The sequence below is a fragment of the Marmota flaviventris genome, chromosome 5, assembly GCF_047511675.1.
Source record: "Marmota flaviventris isolate mMarFla1 chromosome 5, mMarFla1.hap1, whole genome shotgun sequence".
NCBI lineage: Eukaryota > Metazoa > Chordata > Mammalia > Rodentia > Sciuridae > Marmota > Marmota flaviventris.
Window position 1 is genome coordinate 39493415 of NC_092502.1, and position 17708 is coordinate 39511122.

Sequence of the window (17708 nt, forward strand, 5' to 3'; positions counted from 1 at the left end):
TGTGGCAAGCTGTACACATGCAATGAGAAGTCAGTGAACCAGGCACTGCAGTTTCCTGGGTGGACAACTTTGGGCGAGCACTTCTCTCTGAACTTCACTCATAGAGATGATTCCTATGTCTTAAGGCATTGTGAGCAGAAATTCCAGTTGCTAGTTGATGATCTATAAATAAAAGTTTATTTTAAAACTGCTACCTTCTATTTTAGTGGCCAGTGGTTTGAAGGACCTTGCTTGTCCCTTTTGGAAAGTCCCTGAATGTCTCCCCTCATGGGCTTTCTTATGATTTAAAATTGAAGAAGATAGGATGAACTCTGTGACTGGGCAAGTCACTTCACCTTGTTGTACTTAAGTTTCTTCAACTCTTGGGGTGGCTGAGTAGTTCAAGTGAGATTACAGCACCTATCCCCAACAAAAGTTACTGAGCCCAAAATATCAACAGTGCCAAGGTTCAGAAATGCTAAATGAATACCTTGTTTAGAGATCAGACTTGCTTAGATTGGGACACCTTAATATAGGTTTAAAATATGTTTCCCAGCCTAACTATGATCAAAAAGTAAAATCCAATAATGTGCTTATTCAGAGAACTCTGAGCATCTACTGTGTGCCAGACTCCAGCAGGGTACAAGGAATAGGAAATAAAATGTGAGTCAAATAGTCCACACCTGAATTTTGCACTTGAGTTCACAGAAAAGTCTTCTAAGCTGTGACACTGTGAGTTTAGGGTGTTAGCAAGCCATATTACAGAGGTCTACTTAGCTCTCTGGCATTACAAAGGAGGAGTAAGATTCTTCCTGGAATGCAGACATGAAGGGGCTTGATAATTATATGCTCAATTATTTTCTTGAGCAAAAGTCTCCTAAAATGAAAAGCAGCTATTTCAAGTAGGCCTCAAAGGCTAAGCAGACAAGACATCAGGCAGGAAAGAAAGGAAGAACATTCTAGACAACGGGAATAGTTCAAGCAAAATAAGCAATAGAGAATAAAGTGGGGTATGATGAGTAGAGACTGGGACAAAATAGGTGGAACAAAATCCAAAAAGGCAGTTTGGGGGTTAATAAGTGAAGGGGGTCTTAAATGCCCAGTGTACTATGGGCACTGGGGAACCACTGAAGATTTTCTGGCCGGGCAGTGGCATGATCAGACCTGTGTTCTTTCTCTCAACCAGAAGAGCAGCAGAAGCAAAGACAAGAACCAGTGCTGCCCCATCTGTAACATGACCTTTTCCTCCCCTGTTGTGGCCCAGTCGCACTACCTGGGGAAGACCCACGCAAAGAACTTAAAGCTGAAGCAGCAATCCACTAAGGTGGAAGGTACTGGTTTTCCTGAGTAGTGCTATATTGGGACCCTTCCTGTCCTTAGGGCATTATTGCCAGGTGCTCCCAGAAATGTTCACTGGGACCACAGAGAGGTTGAACAGCTTTTGAGAGCTCTTATAAATATAAAAAGTAGACTCCCACTTCATTGAAATGCAGCCTCAGAGTTATGCTCACCTAACCTCCCTTTCTTTGGTTCCACCAGTGTTTCCTCAATAGAAAATTCTTAGCCTGGACTTTTGTCCTGACCAAAAACTGCAACTCAGAAACGCCAAAGTTCTCCAAGACACACTTACACACACACACTGTGAGAGTGTTCTGTCTCCTGCTTTTCTCACTTAGTTTTTTCCCTCCCACTATCCACTTGCTCTTATTACCTTGTTCCAAGTTGAAAGCTAAGTCCATGTCCTTTTCTCATGCTCAGGTTTTGCCCTACTCACTTTAATCCTCAAAAGCTGCCTGTTCTCTACACAAGGACTTGCCTTTCAAAGCAGAATACTTCAGTGCCAACACTACTGCCCAGCAAGCTGTTTGCAGCTGCCATGGATTTGTTCCCAGTGCAGTGACTTCTAAAATAGCCTCTTTTATCTTGTCACCACTGGAGCTCACCCCTTGCTTTCATCTCATTAACTTCTGGTTTGCTGGAGTTTTTAACCTCTGCTAACTGCAGTTAGTTAAGAGGGAAAGTTCTTTGATCTTTGTTTCATTTTTTTCTTGTGAATTTTTGCTTCTGTATTTTGTGCCACAAAGTAGGCTACACTATTTGTACTATTTGTTTTACTGTGTTATGAAAACAAGACAATAATATTTGGAAGTTTTGAAGATAGGGTGAAAACGCACTCATAATCATAACTTCTTATCACACCTAAATCTAGTTACTCAATGTATGAAACAATGAAATATGGCCTTTGAAGTCATAGATACCCAGGTTTAAAACCTGGTGCTGCTGTTTATCATTTGTATAACTTCTTTGTGTCTGAGTTTCCTCACCTGTAAAATGTTAATGCTGTCTACTTCATAGATGTGAGGTTAAAATAATGTATGTTAAAAACCTAGGACATAATAGATGCTCAGTAAATGATCATTGTTGTCACCATTAAAATACCCAGTGGGTAGAATTCCCTCATAAAATGCAATAGTTGATCCAGTATCCACCACTGGGAACATGCCATTGGCCTTGCTTACGATTAATTAATCATTGACTTGTACTGATTACTTTTGCTTAAAACCAGTATTGGTACAAATCATGATGCCACAATGTTTAAGCATTAGGCCAAAGGATACTAGCTTAAGAACTGAACTTTATCAAGCCATGTTTATCTTTCCACAAATGGGAAAATTCTCAGGAAAAAATCTTATCCCAAAACTTCCACACTAAAGAGTCTATTTTCCATATTTACTTTTAGCCTTTGTCACTTGAAGATAATGTTTTTACATAGTTGTCATCATAGTCCATGAATCACTTGTATTGTTTTCACTTTTCATTCGATTTTTGTAATTTAAGCACTTTTCCATGTAATCATGTACATGTTTATAACTTCTTGAAATTAAACATTTTTGTAATGTATAAGTAATATATGCATGTTGTAAAAAACATGGAAAATATAGATAAATAGAAAAATTATCATAATTTTACCCTTGAGCAATAACCACTGTTAACATTTTGGAGTACTGTTTCTCCTAAAAACTTTTTTTGTTATGTATGTGTTTATGTGTGTTTATCTGTTTGTATATTTGCTATGTGTATATTTAGGTTAATTGCATATATAGGCGCATATAAGCATAGAATACCTTAAAAACTTTGTTTTTTTAAAAAACGACACACACTCATTATGAATAATTCCAATTCAAACAGTGTAAAAGTACAAAAAATAAAATAACACCAAAATCCTACCACCAAGAGAACTACTCTTAATATGTGGATGACATTTCAAAATGCCAGTATATGTAGATAGATGGCAATTATTTTTAATAGTGACATGACCATATTGTATGTATATTTCTCATTTATATTTTTAATTTAATATAACATTTATATTTCCCTGTGTAATTAAAAACTTTTTTTGTAAACATTTAGAGTGACTACATTATAACCACATTTAACCATTCCCCTAATGCTAAACATTTGAGTTTTCCTCTTCCGTTTTCCTGGTATTATAACTAACACTACAGTGGACATCCCTGTAGAATATTCTTTCCATATGTCCCTTGCACATGCTAGGCAAGCATTCTACTACTAAGCTATATCCCCAGCACTTTTTATTTTTTTATTTTGAGACAAGGTCTCACTAAGTTGCCCAGGCTGGCCTCAAACTTACATTCCTCCTTTGTCAGCCTCCTGATTAGCTGGAATTATAGGCTTCCAGCACTGCCTCCAGTTCAATGACCTTTATCTCTTAATGACCATTATTATCTCTTTTCTGATGTCAAAAAATCTACATTCATTGTAGAAGAATTGGAAAATATGGAAAAATACTTTTTGATTTTGTTTTCATACAGTCACTTACCTATGGTTTTTGCTGTTTTAGAAAATTGAGGACACAAGAAACAAATTGCTTTATAACCTGCCTTTTTCTCCCATTCATCACCACAAACAATATTTTCTTATATTCTACAACACGTAGTTTACTTTTTCCATGGCTTGCTGAAACAAAAATCAATGGCCAGAGAGATTGAGATTCCTTATACTGGAAAACTATTGTGGGAATAGCCAGCAAATTTCTTATGGCTTGAGAAAAACTCCAAAATGGCCCCAGTTGAAGTGGTACAGGGACAGAATAGCATCTGAGCCATCTCATCTACCTGTGAGTGCTGCTGTGCTCTATCCCTTCTCTACCACTGATGGTGGTTCTGGGATCCACATTTTTATAGCAGTGGTTGCTAGGTTAACATTGTTCCCCATCAGTACTTATTAGCGAGTCATGGTATCCACTTTATAAGGCATTAGCACAGCCTGCAGTCAACATCAGGACCCATGCTGACTCACAGGAAGCTCATACTATGCCCATACCAGGCTCTGCTTCACTGAATCACACCCCAGCACAGTCAGGGAAAGCATCAGTTGTAGCCTTCTTGCCACACTCTGGCAGCTGGGCGTGGCAAAGAGAGCTTGGGCTCTAAAGTCACACCGACCTGGGTTCACTCACTAGCTTAGTGATCTTAGGCAAGCCACTTTACCTGAGCCTCAGTTTTTCTCTGTAATTTGGCAAAATAATACAAACATCATTAGGGTGGTTCTGAAGAACAAAGGGAAAAAAATATGTACAAAATGTGTAACTGATGTTCACTGTCTTCTCTCCCTCACTCAGCCTAGAAAGCAGTGTAGCCTAAAAGGCATCACTAGTGTGGTTTCCTGACCTCGTATGAGCTCAGAACCTCAATGTCTACATCAGTGCAGTGGTCCCAGCTCTGTAACTGGGATACTTTTTTTTTTTTTTTTTTTTTTAGCTGTAGATGGACACAATACCTTTATTTTGTTTATTTACTTTTTTATGTGGTGCTGAGGGTAGAACCCATGCCTCACACATGCTAGGTGAGCACTCTACCACTGAGCCACAACCCCAGCCCCTAACTAGGATATTGTGAAGATGCAAATAAAATACCCAAACTTCATACCCACTTGCTAGAAAGTCCAGGAAATTCTGAGGGACGAAAAGATTGCAGTATGCACCTCTAGTTTGTAACAATTAAGCAACTCGATGGCAGAAGTTCAGAGTCTCTTCATGGTATGAGAAAATCAGGACTTGAATGCCTAAAGTTGAAGCTGCTGAACAAATTAACTTTTTCTGGGCTATCCCAGATCTTCCCAGTTTTCCCAATTAGAGAAGGTGTTCATTGTGTGATTCACATAGGCAGTGCCACATCTGCCAGTATGATTAAATAGTGACACTGCCTTTCTTTCTCTTCAGCATATTCGAAAGCTTGGCACTTTCTGGGTTTTTTCATTGTTTCTGTTTGAACTCTTTCACCGCAGCTCTGTCGAAACGCCTTACAAATCCTTTCCTTGTGGCCTCCACCTTAGCCTTGCACCAGAATAGAGAGATGATAGACCCAGACAAGTTCTGCAGCCTTTGTCATGCGACTTTCAACGACCCCGCCATGGCTCAACAACATTATGTGGGCAAGAAACACAGGAAACAGGAGACCAAGCTCAAACTCATGGCGCACTATGGGCGGCTAGCGGACCCTGCTGTCACTGACTTATCAGGTGAGAGGGCCCAGCTCCCATTCAGAGCTGGATCAGGTCTTGACCATTGGGGCCAGGTCTGTGCTTCTACTCCTTATGTTTTCTAAAGTAAGATTTGCAAACTTAGATGCCTGTGGAAGTCAGGCTGGAAATTTAAATGAGCGTAAGTGAGAAAGGGATATGGTCAGCTGAAAAGTGCATGCCTCTGCTAGTCAGCTCTAGACTATTCGGTTTTTCAGAAAACTCTGGAAAGCCAGATTTTTATAGGAATTTCTCTTAATTTTTTTATTTTTTAGTGCTGGTGATCAAATCCAGGACCTTGCACATACTAGGCAAGTGTTCTATCACTGAGCTATGTCCCCTGCCCAAATTTCTCTGAGTTTTAAATGTGGGACTAAATTTTAAAAATTTTAAACCCTGTGTGAGTAAAACCCAGTGTGCAAACCAGATTTGAGCCAAGGGCCACCAGTTTATAACCTCTGATTTAAACTCTCTTGCAAGTTTTGAGCTATATCTCAAAAATTGACTACTGTGTATAAGGCCCTGCAGTCAATCTTCAGTACTGAAAAACAAAAAACTCCCCAAGTGTCGTCCACATATGTAGGTCTCAGTAGCCTGTGCTGCCGGATTTTGAGTGTCCTCATCATACTGCTTTCCTAGGAGCAGGGGCCTGTCAAAAATATCCTTGGGATAGTGTAGTTAAGGAGACCGTTCTGGCTCAGAGAATATTTTCTACTTCCTTAACCTCAAGGTTTCAATCAAGCCTGTAATCTCAGTTGCTTGGGTAGCTGAGGTGGGAGGATCACAAGTTAAAAGCCAGCTTCAGCAACTTAGCAAGACCCTGTCTCAAAATACAAATAATGCTGGTGATGTTGCTCAGTGGTTAAGGGCCCCTGGGTTCAGTCCCCAGTACCACCATCCCTTCCTCCACCAAAAAAAAGATTTTAATCAATATCACTAGAGTGGGAATTCATAAACAATTAGGGGGTCCCTCCCATTATAGTAACTACTCACAGCCTATAATAAGTGTGTGTGTGTGTGTGTATGTGTATGTGTATTAAGGAAATGTTATTATTGTCTCTTTCATTGAGTCAGGAAATATTGTTGAGCGCCTACTGTGTTCCCTTATTGAAGAGTAGTAGTAGAGCCTACATGACCATTGGTGTTGGTCCTCATTGTTCCCTCAGGGTAGGTGAATGCTAGGAGGGAAAAATCTAAGTGGAAGAGGTAGAAGATAAAGTATTCTCATGTTGACCTGGCAAACTTTGGCAAGCCATGGAGGTACAAGTCAACACTTGAGACCTTCTCAGTATCTAGATGTGGAACAGCTGGGCTTCAGAGAGCTTGCTGCTTAGAATCATCTGTTCTCTTCCCATAATCATAGGGAGGGTGAACAACCCAGTGCCATAGATGTTCCAGATCACATATGGGCACAAGGTGGGAGGGATCATGCTTCTTTAACAACCATCCAAACACCAAAGGCAGCCATACATATAGGCCGTTCCTGAGCCTTGCTGACATGAATGAAACAGGTGCAAAGCAATGATCAGGAAGCAGGGGGAGAAAACTATGGGCCAGGTCCTTTATCTGGCTGCCAGGGATTGTTCATCCAGTACCTGCTGCATAAATTACTTCAAGATAGGGAAGGGGTATCTGGTATTTACTTACTGTTCCCTCATACAGGGTCATTCCCATATGCTAAGGATTCTTTAAATTTAAGAACCAAGAAGCTCAGAGCCTCCCTTCTTGATGGCCTCCTTTTTGGCCTGCAATTAATGCATATAACATTATGTCCAATTGGCCTGACCCAAGATTCCCTTGCAGCAGACCTTTCTTCCTTCACTCCAAGTCTGACTCCTTCCATAGTCCTCCCAACTCTTGTCTTTCTTTCTTTTTTTTTTTGTTCATTAGCAGGACTGAATCATTGCAGTGTTTAGCTGCTTATTTTAATTTGTGTCCATTCTGCTCTTCTGTCTCAGACCAAAGCCGCCTCCTTATCTCTGTCTTCCCCCTCCATTTTTCAGAGGCTAAATTACTTAATCCTAGAATCACTAGCTTTGGGTTTTTGGTTTGTTATTTTGCTTGAGGCATCTGAGTACTTTACAGATTAGCCCAGATCTTTTCTGAAAACCTAAGCAGAGGACAGGTGTGCTGGCAAACGCCTGTAATCTCAGCTACTCGGGGAGGCTGAGGCAGGAGGATCACAAGTTCAAGGTCAGCCTCAGCAACTTAATATGACCCTGTCTCAAAAAGAGTTATGGATATAACTCAGTGGTAGAGTGCCCCTAGGTTCAATCTCCAGTACCACACAAAAGAAAAAAAAAAAAAAAACATAATCAGGGAGGTAGCAAGGTTGGAAGTTTGATTTCCATCACTCTTAGAGAGAAAAGATCTGGGACCCACTGATTCCATCTTCTTGTTCCCAATGTCATGTTTTTTGTAGAGACACTTTTTGTCAGTCATGAATACAACATGTGGTAGATAGGTCACTGTTCCCTCCCCATGCTGCGTTGGTACCCCAGACTTTGAGCTGTTGAGTACAGGAAAAATGGACTTCAAAGTTGAAATCTCATACATGTAATTAAGGTCTGCAGAGCACAAACAGAATGCTGCCCAGGTGTAATTTGTTTCAGACAATGGAACTGTGGCTCACACTGATAACCAGGTTTACCCACCCCAGCAACTGGTATACATGGCATACAGTGCCTCCTACACTTCATGGATGGTCTGGAGCACATTTTGATATATATGCACCTTGTGAAAGCCATGTGGACTCTGATTAAAGACTCGGGTAACTTGTATCTAACATTCTACTAAGCCTTATTATTGGTGCATAACCAGGTGCTGCCAGTCTTCTGGCAACCCTGCAGAACATTACAGATAGGAGGCAAAAAAAAAAAAAAAAAAAAGGACAAGCATAGAGAAGAAGATAGTGAAGACATGTAATGACAAATATTCTTCAGTGAGCCCAGTGCATTTTCCCTTGTATCCAATCCCTAACCAGTTCTTGTTCACTTGACCCAGGGTAAATCTTCCCATAGTCCTCTACAAAGACAGATTCCTTCCCATGGTCCTCTACAAAGACAGGTTCTTTGGGGGAGTGCTCGCCAAAAGGCATATTCCTAAGCATACCATGTGGAAGGACCCCTTGTCAATGGGCCTAAGCAGAAAGATTGCAATATCCTCTAAAATTTCCTTTTCTTTTTTCTTTTTTTGGTACTAAGGATTGAACCCAGGGGCGCTTAACCACTAATCCACATCCCCAGCCCTTTTAAAAATATTTTTTATTTAGAGACAGGGTCTTGCTGAGTTGCTTAGGGCCTTGCTAAATTGCTGAGACTGGCTTTGAACTCAAAATCATCCTGCCTCAGCCTCCCAAGCCACTGGGATGGGGTGTGCACTACCACACCTGGCTAAAAGTTCCTCTTGATAAAGGGGTTGGAAAAGGTAGGGATTTGGTTGAAGACTTATGATTCAAGTTGTTTGATGAGGACCTTTGTAATGGATGATGTTTGTTCATCCTAGAATCACCTGGAGCCAAGCCTGATAGTTGAACAGGTAAGGCCACCATGTAATTATACAGTGACAAAGAGCATGGAGCCTGGGGATGAAGGTGTAACTCAGTGGTAGACAGGTTGCTTATTATACACAAGGTCTTGGGTTCAATCTCCAGCCCCACCAAAAAAAAAAAAATATGAAGGAAAGAAAAGAAATTCTGGAACCTAAGGAGAAACTGAAGGCTTGGTGTGCTGTATCCTATGCTGAGTTTGTGAATCAAAAAACTTCATGACATTTTTGAGGGGGAAAAAATGTTCTAAGAAAGCAAGAAAAGAATTAGTCCTGCTGTGAATGGAACTGCTGATTTATAAACTGAGATGAGTTGCAATGGCATCTCATGACAAGAAACTAGATGTGTTTAGCAGAGCAAGAAACTGAAGAAAGCCCAGGTCAACATCCAGGGTGTCCTCTAAAGTTTATCCAAACCCTATCCCAAGGCCTCAGCTTCTATATGAAACCAGTCTTCTTTAGAACACACGTCAGAAACACCCTGTACCTGTAGCCGCAGTACAAAGAGAGCATAGCATGGTGCTCATCCAGAGCACTGCAACAGCTAGTGACATGTACAGGCCAAATGTATCCAAAACAGACCTCTCAGCATTTGTCTATTTGGAGTCTTTCCAGCCTATTGAATCTTTTTTTTTTTTTTTAAATATTTATTTATTTATCTTTTTTTTTAGTTATCGGTGGACACCACATCTTTGTTTGTATGTGGTGCTGAGGATCGAACCTGGGCCGCACGCATGCCAGGCGAGCGCGCTACCGCTTGAGCCACATCCCCAGCCCCCTCCAGCCTATTGAATCTTTGCAATGTGGGAAAGCCATCAGTGAAAAGGATAACCTCAACCAGTGTCCATGAAAAGGTCAATCTGGATCACCAACAATGACATTTCCATAGATGGGAGAATTGCCCATTGACCTGTGATCTCTATAACAGTCTTCAGCACCAGTGCTTTCTTGGAAAGCCACATGAGGTTCCATTCAGATGAGAAAACTTGCTCTTGCATTTTTTTTGCCCAGAATCCTTTGACCCCTTTGATTTGTTAAAAGATCATGTGACCATTCATATCAATTATAGCTGCCTTACCTGCCCAATTTATAAGAAACAATTCTCAGATTTCAGCCACATGAAAAAGCAGACGCACTGCTTCCACTGAGAAAATATTTACCAGTACACAGAGTGTGACAAAACCTCCTGTCACCCCAGTGAACCGCAGCTCCATATGCTCCAGCGTTTAAACCACATGCATCCTGTGTACTCCCTGTGGGAAGCAATTTAACCAGAAAAGACAAACTATGGAAACACATGCAAAGGATGCATAATCCTGAGAAGGAAGCCAAGAAAGCCAGTCACAGCAGCTCCCAAATGTTCACACCTCCCATCACATCCATAGATTATGACAGCTTCATGTTCAAATGCCACCTGTGGGTGACAGGCTTACAGAATAAGTCATGCTGGCAAACCACTTATCAAAGACGCACCAAGGGGCTGGGGATGTGGCTCAAGCGGTAGCGCGCTCGCCTGGCATGCGTACAGCCCAGGTTCGATCCTCAGCACCACATACAAACAAAGATGTTGTGTCTGCCAAAAACTGAAAAAAAAAAAGATGCACCCAGACTTAAAGATAAATAGGTGCCAGCTGCAATTACATTTGTCAATATTATAATAAGGCTTACACTGGTGTCAGCAAGCTTTAAAGCCCATATTCTGGATTTTTGTTTTTGGGGGGGTTTTGATTGTCTTTGTTTTGTTTTGTCTTGTTTTGTTTTTTTGAATCTTTGTTGTTTTTTGGTACTAGGGATTGAACTCAGGGGCATTTTACCACTGAGCTCTAATCCCTGTCCCTATTATTTTTTTGGTCCTGGGGATTGAACCCAAGGACGCTTAATTACTGAGCCACATCCCCAGCCCTTTTTATTTATTTAGATAGATAGTTTTGTTTTGAGACGCGGCCTTCCTAAGTTGCTAAGGCTGGGCTTGAACTTGTTATCCTCTTCCTCAACCTCCCAGGCCACTGGAATTACAGATATGTGCCATTATGCTCAGCAGAAGTGTATATTATTAAACCATGATTTCATTCTTGCTCTAGAATCAAGATATCGTGTCTTTTCTCATGCATAAGTCTGAAAGCTTCTGACACTTAAAACTGTTAAGATTTACTGTTCAGCTGGAGTTGTGACTCAGAGGTTGAGCGCTTGCTTAGCATGCATGAGGCATTGGGTTCAATCCCCAGCACCACCTTAAAAAAATAAATAAAGATATATATCCAACTATAACTAAAAAATAAATATTTAAAAAAAAAAAAAAAGATTTATAGGCCTGGGCATATAGCTTAATGGTAGAGTACTTGCCTTAGCAACCTTGAGGCCCTGGTTCCATCCCCAGGAAATTTACAGTTCACTCAAGAGTTGGGAAAATACTTTTTTTTTTTTTTTTTTTTTTGTATCAGGGATTGAACTCAGGGGCACTCAACCACTGAGCCACATCCCCAGCTCTTTTTAGTATTTTATTTAAAGACAAGGTCTCATTGAGTTACATAGTTACTTAGCACCTCACTATTGCTAAGGCTGGCTTTGAACTCACAATCCTCCTGCCTTTGTCTCCTGAGCCACTGGGATTACAGACGTGCATCACCATGCAAATTACAATTTTGACACTTACACCTGCACTAGGTTATTTTGCCAAGGTCATCTTTACCAAATTGACTATTCATTTTGACACTTACACCTGCACTAGGTTATTTTGCCAAGGTCATCTTTACCAAATTGACTATTCAAACACTCTGGGTTTCTGCCAAGAAATAGAGATCATTCGGGGGAAAATAAATTTCAAGATGGAGAAACTACCTTGCTCATAAGTCAGGTGTTTTTTTTTTTTTTTTAACACATTAATAAGCCTTCTCCTTTTTGGCACATCAAGTGGCATATTATGTTTATATCAGAGGTGGAAACAGGATATACCAAAGCCCATGATAATTGAATTTCTTTGTTTTGTTTAGTTCAGTTTTGTTTTTTCCTTTTGCGGTACTAGGGATTGAACCCAAGGAACCTCTACCACTGAGCTACATCCTCAGCCCTCTTTTTATTTTTTATTTTGAGACAGGTTCTTACTAAGTTGCCCAAACTGGCCTCAAACTTGTAGTCCTGTGGCCATAGCTACCCAAGTAGCTGGGATAGCAGGTATGTGCCATTGTGCCTGGCTCCATAGACATTGGATTTCTCAATTCCGAGCTATGGCACCAGGGAAGAAGCAGCATTTTAATGGAGTGTGTTAGGTTGGGACTGCTTTATCTTGTGCAGTTGAGTTTTCAAAATTTAACAAAGGGAGCCTATTTAAAAATAAATTTAAAGGTGAAACAAAAGTTTGACAATGTTCTAAAAAAAAAAAAAGTTGTTAGGCCGGGTTTGGTGGTGCACACCTGTAATCCCAGTGGCTCAGGAGGCCGAGACAGGATGATCACAAGTTCAAAGCCAGCCTCAGCAACCACAAGGCATTAAGCAACTCAGTGAGAACCTGTCTCTAAATAAAATACAAATTAAGGCTGGGGATGTGGCTCAGTGGTTGAGTGCCCCTGAGTTCAATCTCCAGTACCCCCCCCCAAAAAAAAAAAAAAAAAACACTTGTCTAAATTCTTTCTTTATTACACCAGAAAGAGAAAAGTTTGCCTTGATGTCAGCAGAATTTAAACCCTGCACTAAAGCTTTGCCTCCCTACCCTGGTTTGGTTATATTAAGTAGGAGATATTGATACCAAAAAAAAATTTTACTAAAACTAGCTAGGTGCAGGGGCATATATGTATAATCCCAGTGACTCGGGAGACTGAGGCAGGAAGGAGGATAGCAAGTTTGAGAACAACCTAGGCAATTTAGCAAGATTCTCAGCAATTTGGCAAAAACCTGTCTCAAAATAAATAAAGACTGGAGATGCTTCTGGTTTCCATCCCCAGCATCACAAAAATAAAATAAATAAATATTATTTCCCTTAAGGAAAAAACAAACAATAGCCGGGCACAGTGGTGCACACCTGTAATACCAGTGGCTCAGGAGGCTGAGGCAGGAGGATTGTGAGTTCAAAGGCAGCCTCACAATTTAGCGAAGACCTAAGAAATCCAGCAATTATTTCCCTTAAGGAAATAATCTTTATTTATTTTGTACTCTAACTAAGTATTCAGCTCACTAAACTCTTGCTCACAAAGTGACCAGCTTCATGCTTGGGGGGAAAATAGGAATATAGGACCATTAATAATGTACTAAGGACCAGGCACAGTGATGCACCTGTAATCCCGGAGTCTGAGGCAGGAGGATCGCAAGTTCAAAGCCAACTTCAGCAAAAGTGAAGCTCTAGGCAACTCAGTGAGACCCTGTCTCTAAATAAAGGACTAGGGATGTGGCTCAGTGGTAGAGTGCTTGCCTAGCATGCTCAAGACCCTGGGTTTGATTCTTACTACTGCAAAGAAAAAAGGAGGGAGATATATAAATTGTAGGTAAATGAATATTTGGGGAAAACGCTCAACATCACAGATCTTCAAGGAAATGCAAATCGAAATCACAGTGATATGTCATCTCACCCCAGTTAGAATGGCTATTATCAAAAAAAATGTATAAACTGAGTATGGTGGCTCACATCTGTAATTCCAGTGATTCAGGGGGCTGAGGCAGGAGGATTGCAACCTCAAGGCCAGCCTGGACAGTTTACTAAGACCCTGTTTCAAAATTTTTAAAAACTGGGCTAAAGATGTAGCTCAGTGTTAGAGTGCCTGTCTAGCATGCATGGGGCCCTGGGTTCAGTCCCACAAAGTAAATAGGTAAAATATTCATGAAATACCTTAATTTTAAAAATTGCCAGGCATAGTGGTGCATGCCTGTAATCTCAGTGGCTCAGGAGGCTAAGGCAGGAAGATTGCATGTTCAAAGCCAGCTCAGCAACTTGGAGAGGCTCTAAGCAACTTAGCAAGACCCTACCTCATAATTTTAAAAAAATAAATAAAAAGGGCTGGGGACATTGCTCAGTGGTTAAACATTCCTGGGTTCAATCCCCCACAAAAAAAAAAGAGGACTGTGAATGTAGCTCAGTGGTTAAGCATCCCTGAGTTTGAGCCCCAGTACAATTAAAAGGAAAAAACAACAGTCGGGCACAGTGGTGCACACCTGTAATCCCAGTGGCTTGGGAGGCTGAGGCAGGAGGATTATGGGTCAAAGCCAGCCTCACAATTTAGCAAGGCCCTAAGCAACTCAGCAAACCCTGTCTTTAAATATAATACAAAAAAGGGTTGGGAATGTGGTTCAGTGATTGAGCGCCTCTGAGTTCAATCCACGGTACCAAAACATCATCAACAACAACAAAAGTTGGTAGAGTTGAATAGGAGGAATAACTTTTGGTATTCTATACCATACTTCAATAACTATCATGAGCAAGAATTAATAAAATATTTCAAAATAAAAAGAAATGATAATTGAGATGATAGATAATTACCCTGGTCACATCATTACACATTATATATGTGTGTTGAAATGTCACAGTATACACAATAATTACGTACAATTCTCTGTGTCAATTAAAAATAAAAATGTAGACTGGTGGTGTGGTACTAAACCTGTAATCACAGCTATTTAGGAGGCTGAGGAAGGACTACAAGTTTGAGGCCAGCCGGACACATTATTGAGACTGTCTCTAAGTAAAAAATTTAAAAAGGGGCTAAGGATGTAGTTTAGTGGTAGAGTGCCCCCAGGTTTAATCTCCAGTACCAAAACTCAATTTGTTTTTAAATCAATATGGGCTGAGGGGGAAGACCCTGACATCGATCCCTAGCAACGCCCCCCAAAAAAAGTATGTATTTTAGCAACTTTTATAACATACTAACACATTTTTAGAATAACTATTGTACAGTAGAATTTTCTCCCCAGAACAGAAAAACCTAGTTTCATTTCATATGAAACTAACTTATTTTATTTATGAGTCTGGGTAAAAAATGGCTTTATAAATTAAAAAGTGTACTAGCTTCTTTATAGTTAAATATACCTTTCTGAAGAGTTAACGATTCTGTAGAAATAACTACTAATATGTAGATTTTTGTGCCTTATTTTTGAGACCTCATTGAAATTGTTATCCCTGAATATTTAGGCACTAAGAGAACTTGAGAAAGTTACTTCATGAATGTGTGGAAACTGAAAATGGACTCTATATCTTTGGTGACAAAAAGGTAACATTGGTTTTTTTGTTTTGTTTTCTTTTTTTAGCAGCACTTTTAATTAAACCTAGGAACTCCTATCTCTGAGCTATATCCCCAGTCCTTTTATTTTGAGATAGGGTCTTTCTAAGGTGCCAAGGCTGGCCTCAAACTTGCAATTCCTCTTGCTGCAGCCTTCCAAGTGTCTGGGTTTACAGGTGTGCACTACCACACCTGATAGTATCAATGTTTTCAATAGAAAATATTGACCCCAATTTGCAGAATATAGACTCTGGTTCCTAGAGTCATACAATATAAAGATTATAAATATCCTGGTGTCCAGTCCAGAGAGGACTTGCTAGGTAAAGAATATTAGACTTATGCAAAGGCCTAGTTTTAATTTTTATAACTTAAATTTGGTGCTTTTGGGGGTTTTGTTGTTGTTGTTGTTCATACCAAAAGGTATCTCTTCTAACCTCAGAAATAACTTATTAAAATTAAAAACTTTCCATGAATGGAATGTTCATTTTATGCATTTGATATTTTGTTTTTATTTTTTGCTTTTGAACCCAGGGCCTTGTGTATGCTAGGCCTACATAGACTACAGTCCTATGCTGATTATTTCAAGTTTTAAAATACACAGAGAAAAATATTTAGAAAAACCTCTTTTTCTCTTTCCCTTCTAAGTTTCTTCTATTCCTTCTCTTCTTCCCCCTCCTTTTCCTTTCCTTCTCCCCTTATATGAAATAAATTCGAGTCTAAAACTAATTTGTTTATTATCAGCTCTAGATGCATGTGGCAGTCAGCCCAGATAACAGTGATTTAAGAATGTTATGCACATTCATTCCAGCATAATGGATTTTCAAAAGAACTCAGATTTGAAGAGGTAGAAGATTATAAATTGTCTGAAAACTCAGTCTAGGAGACATAAATATAATCAGTGTTTATACTGTGGCCTTTCTAAAGATATTGACACTTTGTTCAGTGCAGTGTGGATATTTTGGAGTAGATAGGATATAGATTTTATATTTGTATTGTTTGATTTATACCTGCAGAATAGACATTTCATTGTGTAAAATTCCTACTATTCTGGGAAAACCTTTTGTTTTGATCTTAAATTGTTTTTTGTTTGTTTGGTTGGTTGGTTTTTGTGGTACTGCAAATTGAACCCAGAGCTTCATGCATGCTAGGCAAGTGCTCTACCACTGAGTGACATCCCCAGCCCCAACCCTTATTTTAATTTTTTTGATATAGGGTCTTGCTAAGTTGCTGAGGCTGGCCTTGAACTTGTGATCCTCCTGCCTCTGCCTCCTATGTAGCTGGAATTATAGGTGTGCACCACTGTGCCTGACTTTTGGTTTTTTTGTTTTGTTTTTCAATATTTTTTAGTCATAGATGGACACAATATCTTTATTTTCCTTATTTTTTTTTTTTTTTATGGTGTTGGCTTGAACCCAGTGCCTCACACTTGGGGGGCAAACACTCAACCCCTGAGCTAGAAGCCCAGCTCCTTGAATTGTTTTTTGACTTGGAATTTTCCTTTTTAAAAAACTGTTTTTTGATATCAGAGATTGAACCCATTGGTGCTTAACCACTGAGCCACATCCCCAGCCTTTTTTTTTTTTTTTTTTTTGAGACAGGGTCTCCATAATTTGCTTAGGGCTTTGCTAAGTTACTGAGGCTGGCTTTGAACTTGCAATCCTCCTGCCTCAGACTCCTAAGTCACTGGGATTATGGTTGTGCACTATCTCACACAGCTAAAAAGAACTAAATATCTAGAGCTGTAAAGTACTTCATGAGTTTCTAAAGCTGACCTCTTACTTAAAAATCATGACCCTATGTTGACCCTATCCTGTTATTAAAATGTGGACATTTATTGTACATTCATTAAATTATAATGTTAATAGTCTTGTCCTACACGGCACATATAAAAATTAATACATTTGTTTTAGTAAACAGAAGTAAACCTAAATATCATGTTCTTTTTTGCACCAGGGATTGAACCCAGGGGCTCTTAACCACTGAGTCACATCCCCAGCCCTTTTTATATTTTATTTAGAGATAGGGTCTTGCTGTGTTGCTTAGGGCCTTACTAAGTTGCTGAGGCTGGCTTTGAACTCTCGATCCTCCTGCCTCAGCCTCCTGAGCGTCTGGGATTACTGATTGTGTGCCACCACACCTAGCTCATGTCCCTTTTTGATATTAATATATGCATTATGTGGCTTGATTTTTTTGTAGTTGAGGTCAAATAAAAATAAAGTCTTTCTTGAAAAGGTGGGAGGGCTGGGGGTAATCATACACTGAAATTGAAATCCATGCATGTATGAGTTCGTCAGGATGAATCAAACTACTGTAACTGTAAAAGTTATATTGAAAATAAAAATATGCATTATAATTTAATCCCTATGGCATTCCTGTAAATAAGTATGAATTTCCCACTTAAATAAAGGTGAAACTCAGTGACTTATTCAAGGTGATACTGCT

The 17708-nt window shown here is 39.8% G+C and overlaps 1 protein-coding gene and 1 pseudogene across 4 annotated transcripts in view; both read left to right on the forward strand.

The window, feature by feature from the left end:
- The window catches only part of Znf346 (zinc finger protein 346), a 49326-nt gene that overhangs the window by 22542 nt on the left and 9076 nt on the right, over positions 1 to 17708 (forward strand). For 2 of the 4 annotated variants that reach the window (XM_027941117.3, XM_071612169.1), the window contains 2 exons: positions 1166 to 1310; positions 5287 to 5520. In XM_027941117.3, the coding sequence (XP_027796918.2) occupies positions 1166 to 1310; positions 5287 to 5520 (379 nt within the window). Of the gene's footprint in view, positions 1 to 1165; positions 1311 to 5286; positions 5521 to 15178; positions 15258 to 17708 lie in introns of all 4 variants that reach the window. The other 2 variants (XR_003583561.2, XM_027941119.3) reach the window with 2 other exon arrangements.
- LOC139705811 (PR domain zinc finger protein 10-like) lies at positions 8048 to 10653 on the forward strand (annotated as a pseudogene).